General features: G+C 41.2%; 1 protein-coding gene across 10 annotated transcripts in view; it reads right to left on the reverse strand.

The window, feature by feature from the left end:
- Positions 1 to 4,227: 4,227 nt before the first annotated feature.
- The window catches only part of MAP7 (microtubule associated protein 7), a 200,248-nt gene continuing 181,875 nt past the window's right edge, over positions 4,228 to 22,600 (reverse strand). For 9 of the 10 annotated variants that reach the window (XM_048844440.2, XM_048844439.2, XM_048844437.2 and 6 more), the window contains 8 exons: positions 19,804 to 19,987; positions 18,458 to 18,653; positions 16,658 to 16,759; positions 16,295 to 16,345; positions 16,139 to 16,196; positions 13,982 to 14,117; positions 6,977 to 7,209; positions 4,228 to 5,020 (listed from right to left, as the gene is read on the reverse strand). In XM_048844440.2, the coding sequence (XP_048700397.2) occupies positions 5,010 to 5,020; positions 6,977 to 7,209; positions 13,982 to 14,117; positions 16,139 to 16,196; positions 16,295 to 16,345; positions 16,658 to 16,759; positions 18,458 to 18,653; positions 19,804 to 19,987 (971 nt within the window). In that variant the 3' untranslated portion in view covers positions 4,228 to 5,009. The remainder of the gene's footprint in view (positions 5,021 to 6,976; positions 7,210 to 13,981; positions 14,118 to 16,138; positions 16,197 to 16,294; positions 16,346 to 16,657; positions 16,760 to 18,457; positions 18,654 to 19,803; positions 19,988 to 22,600) is intronic. The other variant, XM_048844438.2, reaches the window with a different exon arrangement.

Genomic DNA, 22,600 nt, shown 5'->3' on the forward strand with positions numbered 1-22,600 from the left:
TAGTACTAGCTAAAGTGTGAACAAATCATTGCCATGGCTGGTGACTTGCTCTTAACTTTAGAAAGTGGCTTGGACCAAATTCAATCATTATTGTTCCTTTAGCTAGCAAAACTGGTGCAAATGAAGCATTGCTAAGCATGAGTCCCTGTGGTGAATACCACTGGTGGAAAGCCCTTCCTGACAGGTGTAGACCCAGCTTTGCAGGAGCACCTGGCACAGGTGATGCATTGGGGGTGTTCTGCAGGGACCTGGGGTGGGAGTAGGTGTGCCTGGTGCAGTCCCTGTTCCCTAGCGATTCTCCACTGCCACACAGCTCACGGAGTATATGGCAGTGGAGGTATGGCTTAAAGCACCTCAGAGTGCTGGCCAAACTTGTACCAGGAGCTGAAGCAGATCCAGAAGCCCCCCTAAGTAGGGGAAGTACAAGCTACCTCCCTTCAGTCTCTCTGATGACCCTAGCACCAATACTGGGATGAGTTGCCCCACCCATCATATGACTTCTTCCCTGTGACTATTACTACAACTTTAGTATTCCAAACTCCACTCCTCACCACACCTTCAACAACCACCACCCGTCCATTAAACTCTCTCTGGAACGCTCCTACACTAGCATCAACTTCTTGGACACCACAATCAGCTTCAACGATGAAACCCTCCATACAGCTGTATACAAGAAACCCATGCATCACTATATCTGCCCTCACAGATCCAGTAACCACCCCAAAAATACCAAAAAATCTGTTTTCTACAGCCAGGCACTCAGATATCACAGAATGTGCTCTGAGGAGAAAGTCCGGGATATACACCTTAACACCTCCTTCACCAAACAGGAACACTCCACCAGAGAAGTAGATCGCATCATGGAATGGGCCACCCCAATACACCAAGAGAACCTACTTCAATACAGAAATAAACCCTCCTCTGACAGCACACCCCTAGTTGTTGCTTAGCACACAGGAATCCATAGAGGGTATCTTCAGACTCCATCTTCTGGCCTTCATACAATCCCCAACCTCTCCAAACACATCATCAGAAGCAAACTCCCCACAGACCAAGACACACCAACTCAACGCAGCACCAGACCCAGCCAGAACAACAGATGCAAAACCTGCAGACGTATCTCCACTGCCACAATGATTAACATTCCCCGCAACACACCTTTCAAGATCCATGGGTCCAAAGACATGCCTATCACAACACGTGGTGTACCTCATGCAGTGCATTAAACGCCTCAACAACAACTATGTGGGTGAAACCAGACAATCACGATGCTCTCGAATGAACTCACGCAGGAAAATGATAAAAGACAAAAACACCCTACCTCCTGTGCGGCAACATTTTCTCCACAAAGCAATCCCTCGATATCTGACCAATCAGTCCTCCTCCTCCTCAAAGGAAAACTGCACAACACTTTTTCAAAAGACCAGCCTGGGAGCTTAAATTCATAACTTTGCTAGATACTAAAAATCATGGACTGAATAGAGACACTGTTGTAATAAGCCATAAATCCAATCTATAACTCACTAACAGCCCTCCCCTTCCTTTCCTCCCTATTACTAGAGGAGTGTTAATGGGCCATTTCACCTTGAATGGTTCCTTGAAATGTATGTTAACTATTTATGCTAAAAAATTTGTTCCACCCTGTATTTAGCTGTGACACTCTAAGTACATTTCCCAGACCTGAAGAAGAGCTCGGTGTAAGCTGGAAAGTTGGTCTCTCTCACCAGCAGAAGCTGGTCCAATAAAAGATATTCCTTCCCCAACCTTGTCTTTCGAATATCCCGGGAGCAACACGACTACAACAACACTGCATACGGTGAAATCGACATTTACTAACAATTACCAATAAAAATCTAATCCTTCCAAGCCTAAATACAGTTCACTTTGCAAACTTGTGATAAAATGAGAATCTGTTCTTTTATCTGTTTTTCATAAAATCACAGAAATGTAGGGCTGGAAGCAACCTCGAGAGGGCATCTAGTCCAGTCTCCCATGCTGAGGCAGGACCAAGTATATCAAGACCATCCCTGACAGATGTTTGTCTAACCTGTTCTTAAAAACCCTCTGATGAGAGATTCCACAGCCTTACTTGGAAGCCTAAACCAGTATTTTTCTATTTTATTGGGAATTTTACCGAACTGGAAACATTGTTTAAGACTTTGGCAAGAAGTAAAATAGGGCATTTCCTGTTAGGAATGAGATAAAAAAGTGAAGAGAAAAGAATGTAAGAAACTGAAACTTGATGACTAAATCTGTATTTGTGATGCAGTGCTTAATGTCATGGACAAATTTGCTACAGAGCACTTGATTGTGGCACTATGAACTACTGACTGAGGCGATGAGGTGAATATTTTCAGTTCCCAACAATATGAAAATTTATGACTCTCCACTTCATAATGCTTGTTATTATTTTAATGTAAGTAAGACTTTTACAACTCCTAATTCTACCATCCTGGAATAGTCAAACAGCCCCTGACTGTGCAGATGGTTAAAAATGTTACAGTAACAGTCTACAAAGCTGACACCATTATATCCCATGCCCACCTACATTTGATACTATGGTCTAGTAACAAAAAACAATATTTTAAAGAAGACTGATTTTTTCCTCCATTTAAAATCTTCTGTCTTCAGATGAAGGTGGGTCAAAACCAGGACTTCAAATTTCAAACCGATGAATTTTTTTTGTCAGTTATTCTGATCCAAATGCCCAGATCTGAATCTACCCTTATAGTTTTGGTTCCAGGTCAGACCCTACAGCAAAAAGGTCTTTTTTTCTAGTTCTGGTTTAGACATCGAATACATTTCGTGAGAACTCTTTTCATTATAGTTCCAGTTTGGCAAAGTACTTAAGAACGGCTTAACTTTAAGCATGTTCTTAAATCTTATTGATTTCAATGCTGTATCAGAGTTTTTGGTCTGAAATCTCATGAGTACCATTCATGTGATCTCAAGGCCATCAAACTTGAATCCTAATCCAATCCCTGTTTTAAACATAATTTGAATCTAGATCCAAATAGCAACTCCTTGGTCCATCCCTACTTATAAATGATCCTGTGCTACTTGCCTAATAAACAGATGAGAGAAAACCAAACAGTCACAAATAAGTGAAGAGTAACTAGAACAATTTTCAAGCGTAAACTGCTCCCTAGATAAAACTAATGTAACAAGATAACCAAAATATAAAAGTACAAATATTCCAAACAAATTTTATTTGGTCTTAGATACTATATAGATTAAAAGAAGTAACACCTACATATTTTGGACATATTTTAAAATATAATGGTTATGTACATGGAGAACTGTAAAGAAAGCTGAAAACAAACCCAGTTCATTTCACTAAATCACGAACTATTTCTAAAACATTCTGACTGAATGGCTTTCCCGCCCATATAATCGGGGAGATGAAGTATCATTTTATGAATTACCAGTAGATTTATCCAATCTCCTTTTTGAGAAGACACGCACCCTGTAGCTGTGGAAAGTCAACGCTTCAAAACACTCTTCATAGAATTCTTTCAGGTCTTACCTTAAACTGAGCTTCCCTTTGATAACAAACTTGCTGCAGTGTTGCTCATTATGGGCCTGATGCAGTACCCAAAGGAGTTAATCAAAGGAACCTCATTGGGGCAGATCTCCAGCAGGTGTAAAATGTTATAGCTCCCTGGACCTCAATTTGCCCAATGGGAAGATCTGTCCCATTGATTTCAATCAGTGCCCCGGTAACATCTCTCACACACAGCACTTAAGTAGTAATTTCTGTCATTAAGAGCACTGTTTATAAAAGCAAAAAGTACAAGATTTTTCAGTCAAGCTTGGTAGCAGCAAAAAAGTGACAAGTGTGGAATGCTGAAAGTGAAAAATGGATGTCAGTGGACTAAAGAGGAATGATAACATTCAAGTCATTATCTGGTAATAAAGTGTACTGCATTTTAAAAAATGAACATTAAACAAATAAAAAGTACAAACATGCATCATTTTCCATTTGTTCTGAAATGAGCCCCCCAAAACACCCCTCCCTTTCTTACCCCCAAATCAATATTTAAGTTCACAGAGTGTCACAATCTGATAAGACAAAGAAAGATCCCTCCATTACTGGGAACAGCAGCAATTTACAGGACTAAAAAAAAAAAAAAAAAAAAGGGGGGGGGGATTTTTCTGTGTGTCTGCATGTGTACCTTTTATCGTACCATGGACATGAATTCAACGAACAAAATCAAGTTTGCAATATTGTTTTACCACATTTTTCTAATTTATTCCATTAAATGATTTATTTTTGTACTGAACAAAATTCATAAATACATTATCTAGGAGAACGACAGGTTTTCGTCTTGTCCATGAAAAAATAGCGCTTTCAAATTTTCACATTTTAAACCCTGTTCCGCTTTGTGTTTTTAAAGAAAATGCAAGAAGATCGTAGTGACATTTGAATTTACAGAATGTCCATGTAGAAGTTACATTTACAAGAACCTGATACAGAAGCCTATATTTTGCCCCCATAATTAGAGTTCTCTGCAATAATATTTAAACCAACAGGTTTAAATGAAACCTCCCATTAGCCCTACTTGTAGAGCAAGGAGATGTTTATTTTTCAAGTATTAGATCCATAAAACGTAGAAGATTAGTCGCCAATTTTAAAAGCAACCACCCATCTTCAAAAAAAAAAAATGAGGCCCTTTACCCCAATCAGCTCATTACTGTAGGAGTCCAGTGCCTTTTGCCTTGAAGAATGCAGAAAATATTGATTTGCGAAAAGGAGCTTGTCAGAAAAAAGCGATTTTAACTAATGCACATGAAGCATGATTTTCTAGTGGTGAAAACTATTAGAAAGATAATCCATGTCTATTCTCCATCACTTCTTCTGCTGGTTTTACTAAGGTCTTTTCAAAAAAGATACCCACAAATTTTGTAGAAAACTGGAGAGAGAAAATAAAACACTCCTTCATAGTATGGAAGGAACTCCATAGGCAGCGGAGATGCTTACTTCATCTTTGGCTCTTCAGAAGAGACGGTCAGATAACTTCTATAATGAAAGGCAGTAAAAAGGACAGATTAGCAGATGGAAATAATTTTTGTCTAAAAAGCGGATTTAAATAGCACTTTCATTGGCTGATCCTTCTGCTCAAATTTTCTATACATGGAAGGAGGAAATAACGCAGGCAGCTGATTTAGCTTGTGATGATTATTCAGTTCATACCCAACATATACAAAATTCTAGTCTGCTTCTGTACAGAGATCTACAGCGACAGCTGCTGCAGCCAAGCCTTCAGTATCAACGTCAGAGCTAACGCGATGACCAGGAGGCTCTATTAGGGAACCGTATTCAGTACTCTCATATGTAAGGCAGTAACCATTTCCCCATGCCACAGAGAGAACCCCACAAGAGGGGTACAACTTTCCATTTGGATAGCTGGAACATATTGCTGGTTCAGAAGCTGCTAAGACAGTGGCAACTAATTATGGCACAGCAAGGCTCTCCGGTTCCGAAGCGCATTGTGCAAACATTTATAAAACATCCTTATGAGCGGAACTGGGTGAAATTTTTCATTTGAAACGTTTCACGGCAAAAACATGCAGATTTTAGCCTTCGGCAACACAAATATTTTTGTGAATTTGTGTGTTACGCTGAATTGTTTCAGTTAAAAAGAGCAAAAATCTGAACAAATTGAAATGTTTTGATTTGTTTTGGTCAAAACAACTTTTTGTTTCTAAATTTCCTTTACTTTTATTAAAATATAATCCAAACCATTTTAAAATGGTCAATATCAAAATGTAACATTTTGATTTGTTGGAACAAAACATTTCAATTTTGTTAAAACAAAACGTTTTGTTGAACCTGTGTGACGGAATGAGAATATATCATATTTTGTATGAATATGGTGTGTGCCTCAGTTTCCCTTGTGTGGTGCATGTTTAACTAGGTGAGGGGGTGGGGAAAGGTTGTTTACTCTTTGCAGAGATCCAGGTGTGACTGACCTGGCTGTCTGGGATCTGGGCCCTCATGCCCACGGACAGTCTGAGAAGACAACAGCCACTCCAATTACCCAGACGTTTGGCACCTAGCAACTAACGACCATGGATGGCCCACCCTCTGCAGGAAGCCAGCTGGGTGTGACCAGCTGGAGAACAAAGGGCTAAGAAGGGGGGCAAGGTGACAATATTTGCCCAGGAACAAGGACAAAGAAGTGACGAGGGGCCAGGTGGGGTTGTTAAGTGTGTGCTGCTGAAAACAGGAGAAGCTTCTGGACTGGGACAAAGAAGGGGTCAGAAGGCTCCGGACTGTCCCAGATGGACCAGGCTGTAACTTTCTGTTCTCTATGTTAACTAAAGACTTCCTACTTGGTGTTCCAGAGCTCTAATAAACCCTTCTGCTTTTACAATGCTGACTAAAGAGTCACTCCCATTTAAGGGAGTTGGGGGTGCATTGCTCCCTTTGGGTGTACAAGTTTCTCTCTCAGGTGTCCAACTCAGGTGGACTCACTGGAGGGAGCTTACAGTGTGAAGCAGGGGTGCGGACAGCACCGAGGCTTGGTCCCAGGAGGCAGTGAATGCAAGTGGCTTACCCTAGTGAGTGTGTGACCCTAAGGGGGCTGACACAATGAAGGGTCCTCCCAGGGACAGTTCCAGAGCTATTCAAGAGCAATGGACCTGTGGATCCATGACAACCTGAAACCATTTTTTTTTCCAGAATTGCCAGTGAACCGAAATATCTGTTATTCACACCCCTATACGCACGAAGCAAAGATTTACTAGGAACCCCTTATTTCCCCTGATGTTAGGTTAAGAATAATGGTTCAACATAGCACTATGCAAGTATACATGGCTTTGCAAACACATAGTAAGACATGCTCTCTGCCCCAAATATCTTACAATCTAAACTGCTTAAATTAACCATCTGGTTATATACATCAATTAGGGACTCTATGGTCTCTCTCGTTTACAAAATGTTCCAGATTCTAATGGTCCAAAGCAAACCTACCTGCTGTTTGATGCGTTTGAACACTATCTACCTGAGGCAATGGCCCCAGAGTCCCCTTATCTTCAAAGGCTAAAATTGGATTCAAAGGAATTTCAGGGCTATTGCTTCCATCATTGTTCAAGGCATCCAGTGTGGATGGTTTAGATCCAATGGGTAAGTGTATGAGCTCTTCAAAGTTGTCATTCTGCATAGACACTCCATTTTCATTGGGTTCCCTTCCAGGGTTGAGATTACTGGAAGCAAAAAATATCAGTAAATATCTTACAAATAATGTACGTTATCAGCGTACCGGGACACAGCTGGTCAAGAGCTGAAACTAAGCAATCCAGACATATTAATGACAGTTTGTTTTCATAGACTTTGGTATTATTCAGTGTGTACAGTATTTGGGGTAGCAGTGAACAAGTGAGCTCAGCATTTGCCTTCACCCTTATTAGAAATCCACATTTCTTTTCTCCCTAAGAACTAAGAATTTTGTTTAGGAAAATTCTTAGGGCCAGATCCAAATTTAGAAAATGACTCTCCACTGTCTGCCATACCCACCACTTGAAGATGGATGACACTTACGTGTACATGTTCCTGTTGATCTGTCAGAACCAAAATAATCACTTGGAAAGAAATGCATTAAGTAAAAGCAACATTATAAGTAAAAGAGAAGTCTGCATTCATCTACAGTGATTTATTGTATACTATACTAAACATTAATTGCAGAGCTAGACATCAGGTTGCATAAACCATATCTAGTGATAATCTGCATTCTAATTTTGTTCAGTAAGTGTCCTATTTCAGAATAGGCCTTGTACCCATTAAGCCCGGTGATGTTATACCCTTGTATTACTCATAAGTATGCCATAATCTGCTGCATCATCGTATCAATGGACATATCATGGCTACAGCAAGTGACCCACACAAAAAAGAAACTGAAGAGAAAAAATGGTAGTACAACCCTATTTATTTACCAACTTTTAGTACTTCTAAGGTATTTATCTGTTACCTTTCTCTGCTCTTTACTTCTCAAATATCTTGAGACTGGCATTCTCTAAGACTGCAAGAGCCTTTCCTCTTCATAATGTCAAGTACTTTCCTTTGCAAGATCTGCAGAATCTGAGTATGTCTTGTCATTCCCTAATTTTGCAGGCTTTGCTCTTGTCCTACTGCAATCTTCTCTTTCTGATCTACCCGACATCTGCTCCCAGTTCATCCAGATGTGACTCTCATTTATTGTGTCTGCTGCTTTGATCCAGTCCTCCTTCAGATTCATCATCATCTTCAAGATCCTACTCCTTACCTTCCAGGCCCTGCCCATCTTTGCCCCATCCAACCCCTCTGCCCTTCTCCCCATTCACTCTGCCCAAGCCAATACCAACATCCTCAGTGTCTTTCACTCAGATCTGGGCCTTCTTTCTTGCTTCCCCATATGTCTGGAACCCCCTTCTTGACTGTGTCTGCCCTCTCCTTCTCCAAGTCCCCCTGTAAAATATGCCTCTTCTATGAGGCTAATCAACCCTAATATTGCCCTCTAAGTAAATGTATTAAAAATAACAAAAATCCCTGATGAACCATGATGAAACATTCCCCTAAGCCTCCATTTTATCTTGTTTCTGTAACTTCTCTCCTGCTTAACACACCCCAGTGTCTGTCACCATCCTGCATTATGTTTTGTTTTAACATCTGAGTCTGCCGCCCTCATTTGCACTGAGTGGTCCCTCACTCCATGTAGGAGGATTATGATGTTATTCATTGGGCAAATGGCAGCACTGGGGCTTAAATTTTAAGCTCCTTGGGGCACAGGCATTAATCTTTATTTATCCATAAAACATCATATAAACTTACAGTGATGTATAGCTTAATAATAAAACCCTTAATAATTTAGGTCCTGGCATCCTAAGGCACCTCCTCTCTATTTGGACCATACCACAGCTGTTGAGATCAGCGGGAATACCTCAGCTGAGAGTGCCCAGTTTTGTATGTCACGGTCGGACATCTCTGGAATTTCTTTTACCCCATCCAGGTCTAATAGGGCTTATCAATTGTCTCAGGCCATGTCTGAGCAGTTGGTTCAGTACTACAGCCCAAGTTTTCTGTTGATTATAGGTCTGAGAGTCTTTTTATGAACTTCCACTTGGCACATGGTTCATTTTTTATTTATTGGTTTTTCTGTGGTGTTCAGCACCTCCCAAACATCAATGAATTTATCACAGCATCCCCATAAAAAAGTGAAGTATCCTCATCATCGCCATCCTATACATGAGGAACTGAGGCAGAGAGATTATGTGATTTAACTAGGATTACACAGGAAGTCTGGACATCAGGGATTTGAGCCCAGATGTCTTGAGAGCCAGGCCAGTGCCGCAGCCACAAACCAGCCATCCTCTGAGAAGACCACCCCATTCCTCACTTTGTTGGCATGGTAGGTGGGATTTTTAAATGAGATGGAGTGTAGCCTATTGGATAGAACACTGGACAGCAAACCTGGGTTCTATTCCTGGTTTTGCCAATGGCTGGCTGGAAGACCTTGGGGAAGTCACTTTCTTTCGCCATGCCTCAGTTTCCCCATCTGGAAAATCAGGATAATGATACTGACCTCATTTGTAAAGTACTATAAAAGAGTTAGGTATTGTGCTTAATTGTGGTCTTAACTCTGCTCCCATTAACTGTGAATGACTTGAATGGGAGCAGAGTTAGGATAACATGGAGAGCACTTGAAAAAACTCATTCTTTTTGTTGTTGTAAATATGCACAGAGAAATTGATAGGAACGCAAAGCAAACAGATAAAAACTGCAGTGACACTATCAGTGTCACTGCAAAATAACACCCTGCCTCTGGAAATCTACATTAGGCCTTTACTTTACTAAATCTCTCAGGAGGTATTTAATTCTTCACAATTATTTTAAGTGAAAAGCAAAAAAATTCGTAGTGGCACAATTATGGATGGAGCACTTCAGAAAGCAAAACTGCATTAGATCTGGACACTTCAGTACCAGGGAGACAAACTGGAGGAAGTTCAGAGAAGAGCAACAATGCTGATTGGGTGATGGAAGGTCTGACTTAGGATAGATTAAAAGAGCTACTATAAAATATATATTGCTTGGCTAAGTGATAATTAAGGTCTTATGGTTGGACCTGATAGATATTTTAAAGTTAATGAAAGAAGTAAACATGAATGAAGTGGAATTACTTAGGATTTAATTATCATCACTCATCTAGGATCAGTGCCTCTAGAAGTTTACTGGTCCTTAAAGCATTTGTAGTGATCTGTCCAAATATTTCTACACCTGGCTGCACTTGGATCTTAGGAGATACTAGACCTTAAATAATGACTGTAGCTTGATTTATTAACATTATTTCTGCAGAGCCATCAGAAATAGAGATTAATGCTTTCTTGGATGCCGGACTCCAGGTTTTTGGATAAAGCATTAGCTCTAGCTCTACCATTTCCTGAGATAGCAGGCTCTCATACCAGGTCAGTAATGAAGAGGTGGAGATGTGGGGAAGGCAAGACAGTCATCAGAGTTAAGGGGTTTTAAAGGGTGATATACCACAGCATGCCAGACTGAGAAATGAATACTGTATAAGTTCTGGAAACCCAGCGGCATTCTTTTTCAGCTCAGGCGGTTCACAAGACTGTACTTTCCTACTGTCACTGGTCCCTAGTAGTGCCTTTTTTGAGATTGTCTTGGACTTAACATGGTGAGAACAAAGCACTGGCCCAGTGCAATGACCTGCGAGGGTGGTACACGACGGTGGAAGCAGGAGTACTGATATGATAGTAAAAAAAAGAAACGGCTGAACAGCATAATTCATCAGGCAGTAAAATATTCTCCCAAAGTAAGGGGCAGATAGGACATAATTTGGGTAAAGAACTAGAAAATGTATTGTAGGCAACAATCTTTCCCTGGCAGGGAGATGGAATAGGTAACCACACAGGAGTTATATATGTTCAATTTCTGTGATGTTATGATATCGTTTATGGATACAGTTCAGTGAATTAAGGGGAAAAAGCAGCAAGTTTTGGTGCCACAAATTTGGAAACCCTGGGGACGGGGAATATATTTTGGAACCTTCTTGCATTTTGATGAGGAGTCTGAAACTTTTTTTTTGCCTTCTATTATATTTCAAACCACAGTTTTAAATCTATCTTCCCAGTTCAACAATACGCAGTCTGATTCATTTAAAAAAATGAATCAAAGGTAGATAAAAACCCCTGATTAAAGATTTAATTAACCTGCCATTAATGGTGCTTCAACATCTGCATGAACTACAGTTTTTCTTCTTAATTCTGGGATGCTTTCTGACATAAGTGGAAGATTTCCACTTGCATATGCCATTTTAAAATCTGCAGTCTGCCCAGCATACCATTTCTAGATGAGAAAGAGTAACATTATATTTATTTGAGTGAATGATTTGTAACTTTGAAGCTCTTTACACAAACAATACAAATGATAAGTCAAATATGAGGCCAGGTTCCTTTATGCTGAATATCACCTTATTACTCAGTGAAGCCCTAACGGGATAGTCAACCTGAGTAAGGGTGGCATAATCAGGCCCTTAAAAGTGCTTTCAAAAGCTGGATGCAACAGAACTCAGTTTAATGTCCATAGGCAGCATTTGGGCGTGTAGATATCTAGGTAGCAGTTATTAGATGTGATTGGAGAGATCAGCTTGAGTCCACTTTCAAAAGCTGGACCCTAAATGTGATTACATGAGTCCCACTATCTCTCTCCTTCCACAAAACAAAACTATTACAGTGTTTATTAATGTATAAATTAGAGCTATTATCTATTAGGAAGTAATAATTACTGACTGACTAATTAATACACAGTATAATCAAGCCACATCACACCTTAGAGTTTTCTTAGGGCTTATAAAGACTATCGATCTTCCAGAGATAATGAAGTCCTAGCAGGATAACAAGATCAGCAGTTAATTAAAAGAGGCAAAAAAAAAAAAAAAGTATTGAAGTCAACTGCCTTCCTCTGCTAGTATTCCTTTAATTTGCTATTAGTTTGTATCTATTAACATGGAAGCAGGGATTTCACTGGCGTCTTGGTCCCAGCACAGAGCCTGAGTAAGTTGGGTGCTCCTGCGAGTGGGTGGAGAAGGGCACAGATCAGAAGGGAAGATCAACCAACTTATCCCTCCTACCTACTCTGCCCCACAAATGCTCCATGATTCTTGACCTGGGCTCTAATGGCAAACTGTAAAACTTCCACAGCTCAGTACCCAGGAACCCAAACCTCTACTAATATTTAAAACCATTCCATTTATAAAGGCCAAATCCCATTCCTGAGTCCCTCCTTGGGGCACTGACCCAAAAGGCAGAACAATTAATACAGGAGGCACTGAATGGGGAGAGACAGGATGTGCTGAACTTGAGGTTTAAGCACCACTAAGCAGAGCATGAAAGGGTATATTGGGAATGAACCAGGGGAGTTGTGGTCAGTGGATGCACAACTGTGCAGATGAGCCACCAGTTAAACTCTGAACCTCTTGCTGGGAAGGGGAGGCAGCCGGGGAGGCCAAGAGCTATATTAGCAGCTGAGAAGCATCCTCATTGTTGCTCCATGGGCTGAGAGAATGATTCCATCCCCTAGGAACCCTTCAGGAAACTCCCCAGTGCAAAGCCACTTGCTCAGGTTTTGCCAAGAGAAGAGAATTTGGGCCATCATATCAACCCCCTTCAAACCAAGTGCAAGACCATTTCGGCAAACACCAAATCTTGCTTGTGCAGTGCAGACATTTAGTAAATGTCCAGAGTCACTCAGCCCAAGCTGCTATGCTGCTGTCTTTCTCTATACAGAGTAATATATTCTTTCTGGTTTTGTTGTCGCAGCTGCGTGATGTTTATTCATTCCTTACCTCGTCTGCTCAGAGGTTCTTTCTACTCTAAATATGATGCTACATGACAGCAATGATTAGAGAGGCACATATTATATTGCAAACATCAAGGTGCATTTAAGATCGAGAAATAATTAGAATTTAATAGCTGCCTTACACAATTATGAAACGGCTTTATGCAGTTCATCTAACACAGTTCAACGTTCAGTGTCACTAAAAGAGCTTCTCTCAGGAGGGGCATCCTTGTCAGTACGACAGGAGGTGAAGAATCCCTCAGGCATGTAGCGATATTGAGATTTCCTCCTTTAATTAGGGCCAATCTTACCGCAGAGCATACTGCCCATTAAAGTCTGCTTGCCAGATTTTTCATTCATATTTTGGCTCTAGCTGCATAAAACATGAACTCACAATGTGGAAATTGGGTTTTCTGCAATGCAATGTGAGAGAAGCAAATACTGAAACTGAAAAAAACTGACAGCTCAACCCCATAGGACACCAGCCTTTACTTGACTAAATACAAATGTTTTCAAGCATTTCAGCAGAATTTTTCAAAATGTGCACAACTCGCCCCATGGCTACAGGGACCTGCAAAGTCAAATGCCTGGCTTCCAAAACTACCTTTACAGGGAATGGATGCTTTTAATCAACACAGGATAATTCTCTAACTTGCATCAAGTAACTTGTCAAGTGATCAATATTTGTTTACACTCTGAAGAGTACAAAGACAACCTCACTAACCTAAAAGCAAAGCAGCAAATCACCCCATACTGCATGCAGGAAAACTAATGCTGGTGTAACAGGTGTGCATAGCCAATAATATTTCAATTCTTGGACAAGAACAAAGAAAAATTGTCCTTCCCCCTTGAGAGTTAACATCTACAGTATTTGCTGGCAAACAGCAAATTTATTTTCAAATAATTATGTGAAGAGTAAGAGTGCTATGGTTTTACAAATTTCATCACTACAACCAGATAAAAATAGGTCACTTCTAAATGAAATATATTCAAACTTCCTTTTCAGAGCATTGGCAAGAAAAAACAAAAAACAGTGGAGAAAAGAACAATGTTTAGCTTTAATTTACTTCATTAAATAAATGGAATAAATGAACTGTTATTTTAACATCCCTCATCCTCTAAAACTTTTATAATCCTTGTGACTATTCTCACCTGTCCATATTTACTGTAGGTTGACGTGAAATGATTATCTGAGAGTGCGTTACCGATTCCCCATTGTGTGGCGATTCTGTCACACGTTGAAGCTGAGATGCCATAACAGATTCTAAGGGAGATGTGGGACCGGTTGCTAGAAGAAAGGAGAAAATAAAAAAAAAAAGTCCACAAAAATTTAAAGAAAGACAGTCTGCCCAGAGAATAGGATAAATAACCCCTAAATCCTGTACAGTCAAGAACACTTCGATCAGTAATAATACATATCAAGTTTGGGTTCCACCTTAACAATTTACTATAACTCAGTCACAAATGAATAAACAAAATTCCAATGTGAAATGTATTTCTTTTGAACAGCAGTAAATTTCAACTTTTGGCCTGTGTTATGCAGGAGGTCAGACTAGATGATCACAATGGTCCCTCCTAGTCTTGGAATCTATGTAAATGCTGTACATAAACTTATTTCCATGTAGAGAGAGTGACGTTTTCATTCTTCACTCCACAGACACACACGAACAGGATGACATATGTAATTACCCCGCCTGCAATCTACAAAAGCAGAAACTACAACTTTTGGTTTATATTTAGGTGGTGGGGCAATTAGGGACATAGTTCATGTCTTCTAGGTACTGCCATGATCCTGCAGCTGCGCATAATCTTACCAAGGATTGTAAAACCCAAGAGCAAGTTTTTGAGAGTTAAGGATAAACTTTCAGTCTTAACTCTGGCTTCCGTTGACTTAAGACGTAATATTGTATAAATATATGTGATTTTCATTTTGCTTCGTAAAACGTGCTAAAAAACCCTCAGAAATTAAGAAATAGTGCCCCCCTCACTGTATCCAAACCTAATAGGTTACTGCTACCGAAAGGAGTTTATCTGAGAGTCCTAAACTTATCCAAAAGCAGGCAATGTAAGCTTCTCCACATTGTTCTACCAGTGTGCCTCCGCTCCTGACCTGGAGGGCTCATCACTTGAGGTCAGTCGATAGGATTTTAGACTCTTAAGTGCCTAGATTCCATTTGAAAAGGAGATTGAGACTCCTCAATCAGTTCGGCATTGTGCTGCTGAGCGCAGCAATGCCTAAATGCCTTTAGGAATTTGGGCCTAAGTCTCTATTATTTTTATTAATAATAATTATACTTGGCTCTAAGGGAGGGCCTTCCATATGCGGATCTTTACAGTGTGCTTTACAAATATTAACCTACTCTTTATTATTGACTAGACTGCGTGTTTACTCTCAGGCCTGTGTCAGAGCAACTCCACAAGGAATTGTTACTCAGGGACACTGCTCAGAGTCAACATTCCTCAGGAGGTCCAGCTTTGCATGGTGGGAAGGGAGGGGTCATATATTGCATCAGATGCTGAATGCTCCCCAGCCAACTTCACTAGCTGATGCATATGTGTGGAGAGGAGGAGAAAACAGAGCCCTTGAATATTGCATGAGTAGCCCCTTTTCTCCCTGCACTCCGACTCACAATATGGATAAGCCCTGTGCAGTGGCAGAGAGGGTGGAGGGGATTGGTCACAAATAGGCTCTAAATCAATAAATTAAATAGGCTCAGGTGATGACTTTTGGATATTTTATATCTAGTAATACCCGATATTAACTATTATTTATTCAGCACTATTAAGTTATATATAAGTGACAAGTACTATTAAGCATTATGACTAATATAAAATTTCAGCCTTGAGCAAATTTGTTTTAATGACTGAGATAAAATAAAATCCTAAAAATAGGGATTAAGAGGGAAACCCCTGAGAGAACCGGTTTTTATAGCTGTAATACTACTCTAGTAAAATGGTAGAATCAGCACTGTCAAACTTGATATAACTATCATAATTAACTTGTTCATTTTCACTCTAAAGAACATTCTCACAAGCGACGATAGAACAGACATTTTCTTGCAAAGCACTGAGCTACACAGTTCTAAAGGAAATATTCACGGTGGTAACATTAAAAAAATAATCTTAGAAATTTCTCATTTAGAAATTTTAAATAATTAAAATCTACTCAAAAACTGAGTGAGTCCCTTGTGTTCTTGACATTGATTTCAGTTAGCTTAGATTGCAAAATTCCAAAATCCTATCAACCTCAATTTATTTGGCTATGTATTTGTTCTCGTTCTGGGCTAAGAGCAAAGTCAAATGGCATACCTGTTTCTCCAGTAACATTTGCCTTCGATAGCTCTCCATTTTGCTGTTCATTAGATTTCTATAAAGGAAACACAGTTTTGTAAATTAAAAGCAGCACTGGAGAAAAGGGAAACATATGCCCAGCTGTTTATACGGATGATGAAATGTAGCATATACCTTGTCAACAACTTCTGTGCGCCTAGTTCTTTTCATGATCTCCTCAAGTCGCTACAACGAAAGTTACAAAGAAAGAAAACGTTTATTGACATTGATTAAAAAAAATCACCTTAAAACCCATAATCTTTAGTAATATATTAAAATTGGGATTTATTGAAGAAAAAAAACCCTCTTGGGACTTGATCTAAATCCCATAAAATCAATGGGAATCTTTCCATTCACTTCACTAGGCATGGATCCGACCTTTAGTGAATTCCTGAAGCAACATTTGCAATAACTATATATGTCTTTCTACAGTGCACATGCAAATAAACAAACTGCTAAGATATACAGTACCGAGGTTCCCTGCATGCATTTGATTACCTTCTTCCTTTCTAAGCGCTCTTGTTCTTCTCTTTGGAAACGCTTTTCACGCTCTAACCGAATCCGCTCTGCCTCTTCACTCAGGCGAGCTTCTTCTTCTTTCTGAGTAATGGGAAAGGAACAGAAATAGGGACTTATTCACAATGTAATGGCTGATCCGCACCGGCATCTGCCTATCTTTGTATGACATTTTAATTTACAACAGTCTGACAAGGAACTTTTGGGGTTATGTCATCAACAGAATTTTCAGACTGAAATGCAGGTTTCTTAATTAACGTCTGTGTTCCCCTTTCTTCTCTTAATTTTATGTAAATTAAAAAGCTGGTAATCTTGTTTGGTTCTGTGTCTGTTTTATGATGCATGCATGAATACACAGAAGATGACTAATAAAAATGCATTTCCTAACCTAGCAGCTAGCAAAAGTGTTCATGAGACTAATGCACTGTGCTGATGAATGGTTTCGATAGGGTCAAAAGAAAGCAGCAGAATTCCCTCCTATTCTCCAGACATTGTCCTTGCTTAACAAAAGCAATGACAAACAGCCATATGCACACTTCCTGTTTTTTAATTAAATGTAAGGCTCCCTTGGGAGGTACTGTTGAAGGGCTTTCTCTATAAGATAAGATTGTCTTGCATTATTGGAGGCACTATAATAGTTCCCTAGATAAGGATGCATTGAGATTTGCACTTAAGGAGGTTTCATCCTGTTTTACATATGAATATTATAGAGTATATGCCTCAATTTACAGCATGTACTCAGAGTGCAGAATACATTTTCTGAAAAATTTCAGGTAAATGTCTTAATTAGTTTATAAATTTAATTACATTAATACGATCCTTTAAATAACTGTGTGTCTCTGTGTGTGTTTTTATATATATATATATATATATATATATATATATATATATATATATATATATATATATATATATATATATATATAATGTGTGTTTGTGTGTATTCTAGTCAGACTAAATTTACATATTTGTTGAGAGGATAAAATCATTAATGTTTCTGAGGCACCCACATGGTAATGAGGGTTAAATAAGTATGTAGATAGAAGAGGAATCTAAGTGCTTTGCATATATTAAATAATTTAATCTCACAGCAGCCCTACTGCAGCTGGGAAAGCAGCATTATCATCTCCATTCTACAGATGGGAAACTGAGGCAGAAAGCTCAAATACCCAATTGTGATACTCTTACCTTGAGTGGTACCTTCCTTCTTGAGCAGTCTCACTGCTTTCAATAACACTACTCGAGGGGCATGGTGCTATTCAACATAAGTAAGAGTATCAACATCTGTTCCTAAACCATGAGCCCCAAACAGGTAGTATCAGAGTAAGGATTAGAATTCAGGAGTTTTGGATTTCCTTTCCTATGCTAAGTCCTCAGCTTCTCTCTTATAGGCGTCCCGAACTAACTCTGAATAGTAAAGTTACCTTGGCATCTAGCAGGTTAAAACTGTAGGGCTCAAATTCTCCTCTGGTATAACTCCACTGAATTCAAGGGAGTCACATGACTTGAGAATTTGGCCCATAATATCAAGGGGCTAATTGTAAATTAAAAACAAAACAAAAGTCCTACAGAAAAAGATCCACCGGCAGCTAGATTTTTCCTCTGAGAGAAATACATCCCAGCTATTCTGTACCCATCTATGAATGCAAGAGTCAGTGCATAAGTCACTTAAATTTGTAATATACTCTGCACATCCAAAAGGAAATCTAGAGCTGCCCATGAGATTATTAACTCAAATCACCAACACACAGCCTGGTATGAAAACTCCATGGAGAAGCATACTTGTTTCTGAATGCGCTCCAACTCCTCCTTCTCTTTCTGGTCTCTTTCTTCTGCCTGCCGGCGTAGCTCTTCTTCCTTTTCTTGCTCCTGCTCTCTCTCCCTTCGCTTCCTCTCCGCCTCTTGCCTGCGAGCCTCCTCCTCCTCCCGGCGAGCTCTCTCTTCAGCTATCTTCTGCGATAATGCCTCCTTCTTTAGCCTGTGACCACGAAACACAAGGGTAAGAGTGTGGGCGATTCTGGGCTGTGGCAACAGCAGCACCGGACAGAAGAACAATGAGATTTCTGACTCAGAGTGACATATAACAGAGGCGAGCTTTAATGCCTGAAGTGGTGATTCAGTTGGTGAGAGAAGGCAAAAGAGAGTGAGACATGCATCATTTACGTCCAGAACTACTGGAGAGCCTTGGTATTAAATGAGAAAAGGGAAAGGCCTATAAACCACAGTTATTGGAAATCTAAAAACACTCTCCATGAAAACCCACAGCGTCTGACTCTTTCATTTGGGGAGGCTTATGTGAGCACTGGAAGCTCCCTAGAACTGGGGTGGCCGCCCCCACCCCCACCCCCAGCTCAGCCTCTTCCTCCTCGCACTGCTCATCCCTTACCATGAAAAGTGATGGGGCCATGGCCATGGGGAGGAGGAGTCCCACAGCTGGGCCAGCCAATGAGAGGCTGTGTGTGCTGATGCCAGAGCAACTCAGCTAAGGGGTACCAGAAGAGGGAGGGGCCAGGGCCCATCACTTTTTCCTGCCTTAAGTGGGGGAGGGGGTGAATAGGAGCGAGTGGCGGGCAGGGGGGAAAAGCAGCGAGGGCAGGAAGGGAAGGAGGAGGGAGCAGCGAAGTGAGGGCGGGGCCTCGGGGGAAAAAGCAGAGCACGGGCAGGAAGAGGCAGAGCGAGGGCAAGGCCTCAGGGGAAAAGGCTGAGCAGGAGCCTCCCCAAGCCTCTTATATGCACCACCCATGATCATCATAGCCATGAGGATGAAGATAGCCATGAGCAGGATCCTCAGCTGGTGCAAATCATCACAGCTTTACTGATTTCAGGTGGAGATACAGTGATTTGCTCCATCCTTCATTCTCTCTGTTTAAAGCACTAAATGCACATATGAACAGAGGGGACACATGTGCTAAGAAGTTTTTCAGATTTTTAGTCTCATTATTTTTCAGCTTGTTTGACTTGTGTAAACAAATCCTGACAAGACACAATTATTCCTTCAGTTTGGATTTTCATGCTTCTTTTCCTTAGGGATTGGTTCTGAACCCTCCATATTAAACACTATGGTAGCTACCAAAATGACACAGAGATGCTAAGCTGTATCCTCTCCACTGAGCAGATCTGGGTGTCACCTTTCAGTCTCTTCCCTCTCCTTCCTTTCTTGCTCCTCCCGTTCTCGCTGCTCGCGGGCCAGCCGCCTCTTTTCAGTAAGCAGTCTTGTTGCTTCTTCCGGGTCAGTAGTACCTGCCGAAGCCTTGCTAGAAACAGGGGATGGTGAAGTTGCTGGTGGAGTGGGGGGCAAAGCTGGAGCAGCTACTGAAACAGGCAGAAAGGGAAATTCATCCATATAATGTGGTGTCAAAAATAACGACCCTCAACAGTGTGTAATTGAATAAACCTCTCTAGGAGGATGGGAAATACAATTTGAAGTACTGGAGCTTTGATTATAAAATATTTTCAGGCCTATAGGGATACATTAGAAGAAGGGGAAATCATTAGCTCCTGAGGTTCAGATTCCTTCGGAGGGGATTTTGCCCCCGTGCACCCACAGGAGCAGTTGCTGTTCAGGTGGAATTCTGCCAGGGAAGAGAGCAGCTTTCAACTCAGACTGGGGGACAACAGGAGCTCTGATGTTGGAAAAAGCCTAGGAGAGTTGCTGAATCAGCCCATTTCCTAGATGGCCTGACCCTGCTTGGGTTGGTCTCTCCCATTTTTGTACGTGCACTGGCTGCAGTGCAGGGGCTGTGGGCAGTTTGCATTACTGTGTCCTCGCTTCTGGCCAACTGTCTGGCCTCAGGAGCCTGAGCCAGGGTTCTGCTAATGCCATCAGGCCCTTCATTTCTGAAAGTGCCCTCCAATTAAGGAGGTCTTGTGAAAGCCCCCGTTAGCACAGCGATCCGCATTGGTTTGGCAGTTATTCAGCTGTTACCCACATAAAGATTACTTGGGACATGCTTAGCACATTTCACCCTAGAATCTTAAAGAACTTGACAATCAAGTAACTAATCCTCAAAACACTGTATGGCAGATCTTACACACACTTTACAGATGGGTACACCAAGTATCTTGAGCAAGTTCACACAGTGTGAAAGTGACAGAGCTGGGAGTAGAACCCAGGAGTCTCCCAGTTCCCCATTCTAATTACTCCTTTGCTCATTCCAAAAATGTTGAGTGAGTATCTGCCTTGATGTCAACTGTCCACCTATGGCCAGTTGCATATACAAGCCATTTCCTCCTTCCTCAAAACACAATGTCATGCTTGTTAGGTGCACCCTGCCTCAATCTGAAAGCTGCAATTGAGTCTGATCTTGAATATAGTTTTCACAGGACAATTTGCAGGGGCAATCCTGACACAGCAAGGTCCTATAACATAACCAGTGACAGAGCTGACAGTTCTGGTTTGTTTCATATAACATTTATTACTGGAGTGTACTTTTTCTTAAATAAAATATTAGTTAACATTTCTGTTCGGCTGCCTGGCTTCTGAATACCTGTCATTTCCCCCACAAACAATAGAGAAAATGAATTGAACTTTTTCCTCTAGAGGCCAGGCACACATTATTCAGGGTGCTGCTATCAATATGTTAGCCAAACTGAAGGAAGTGCACCCAGACAAGCAGCAATGCTTCTGGCAGTGCCGGCGACATGTATAGGGAGATAGTTAGACTGACAATGATGTGAAAAACTACAGCCAGCTGTAGGATTTGCGGGGTGATGAATTGTTGCCTGATTCCTCCTAAATGTCACTGATGCATTGTAAATGAAAAAAGGAAAGGCTCTGTGATGGGTTGAACTAGGCATTCCCTGCCTGCTGCCAGAGACCCCACTGCCTTGGAGCACCCTGCCCCAGGAAGCTGTCTGTAACAAGAGAAGGGCAGTGAGCCCAGACCTCCACGGGTTGCCTAGAGCAGCCTCTCAGAATCAGCTGCTGGTGGAATTAGTGAGACTTGGCCCTTTAGCAGCTTGAAGGGCCAGGCAGGCAGAGGCCAATCAGTGCCAGCAGACCAGATAAAAAAGGCCAGTTCTGGGGCAGCCAAGGAAGGGTCTTTCCTCAGTCTTAATCCAAGAAGCCAGGCCTGGTCAGAGCCTAATTCTGACTGTAACCTTTGGCTTAAGTCAATCGAAGGCTTTTGTTTACTTTGTGGAGTGTAAGGCCCCTGTGGATCATCCTGAGTGGAACATTAATTTGACCAATGCAGGATTAGGTGACCTCACTTTGCAAGATGCTCCACTGGCTGAGGTGAGCCCGTGACAGGCTTTCAGATCTCCTGCAACCTCTCTAATCACTTCTTCAGCTTCTCATTAAGAGGGTCCTCCTTATGCCCACTCCTGCTTTCAGCTGGGGTTCCACAGGGCTGTCCTTGCTCCCCTTCTCTTCTCCCTCTGCACTTTCCCTCTGGGTAATCTCCTGGGCAAACACAAATTCAGCTACCATTTCTATGCTGACAACTCACAGACCTCTCTCTCCATTCTGGACCCTTCTCCTCCTGTCCAAATTAAATTCTTTACCTGTGTTTCTGGAATCTCCTTGTGGGTGTCCAGCTTAAACTCAACATGGCCAAAACAGCACAGGACAGCTCCTTAAGGGAGTTAGGCGTAGCCTCACTTGTGATTAATTCGCTACCTCCCAAGTGATAGCTTTGAGTTCAGGGATCAGGTACTCCTTAGATAAAAGGCCAGCAAGCAGCTCATTCAGAGACAGACAGACAGAGTCTGGACAAGGGCCAGGAAAGGAGCCAGGCAGAAGGACCTGGTCTATCTATCTGTTTGATTTATGTTGTACTGTTTTGGTTCTGAGAACTAAACCCCCCGCAAGAGAGGGACCCCTGAAGAGAGTACTTTTGGGAGCTTTGTTTGACGTACTGGCTGGTGAGTGGCCCAGTAGCTTAGAAGAGCTCTTAATCATTCCGCTTAAGCTCTTCTTCCTTC

This window comes from Caretta caretta, chromosome 3 (assembly GCF_965140235.1).
Source record: "Caretta caretta isolate rCarCar2 chromosome 3, rCarCar1.hap1, whole genome shotgun sequence".
Lineage (NCBI taxonomy): Eukaryota > Metazoa > Chordata > Testudines > Cheloniidae > Caretta > Caretta caretta.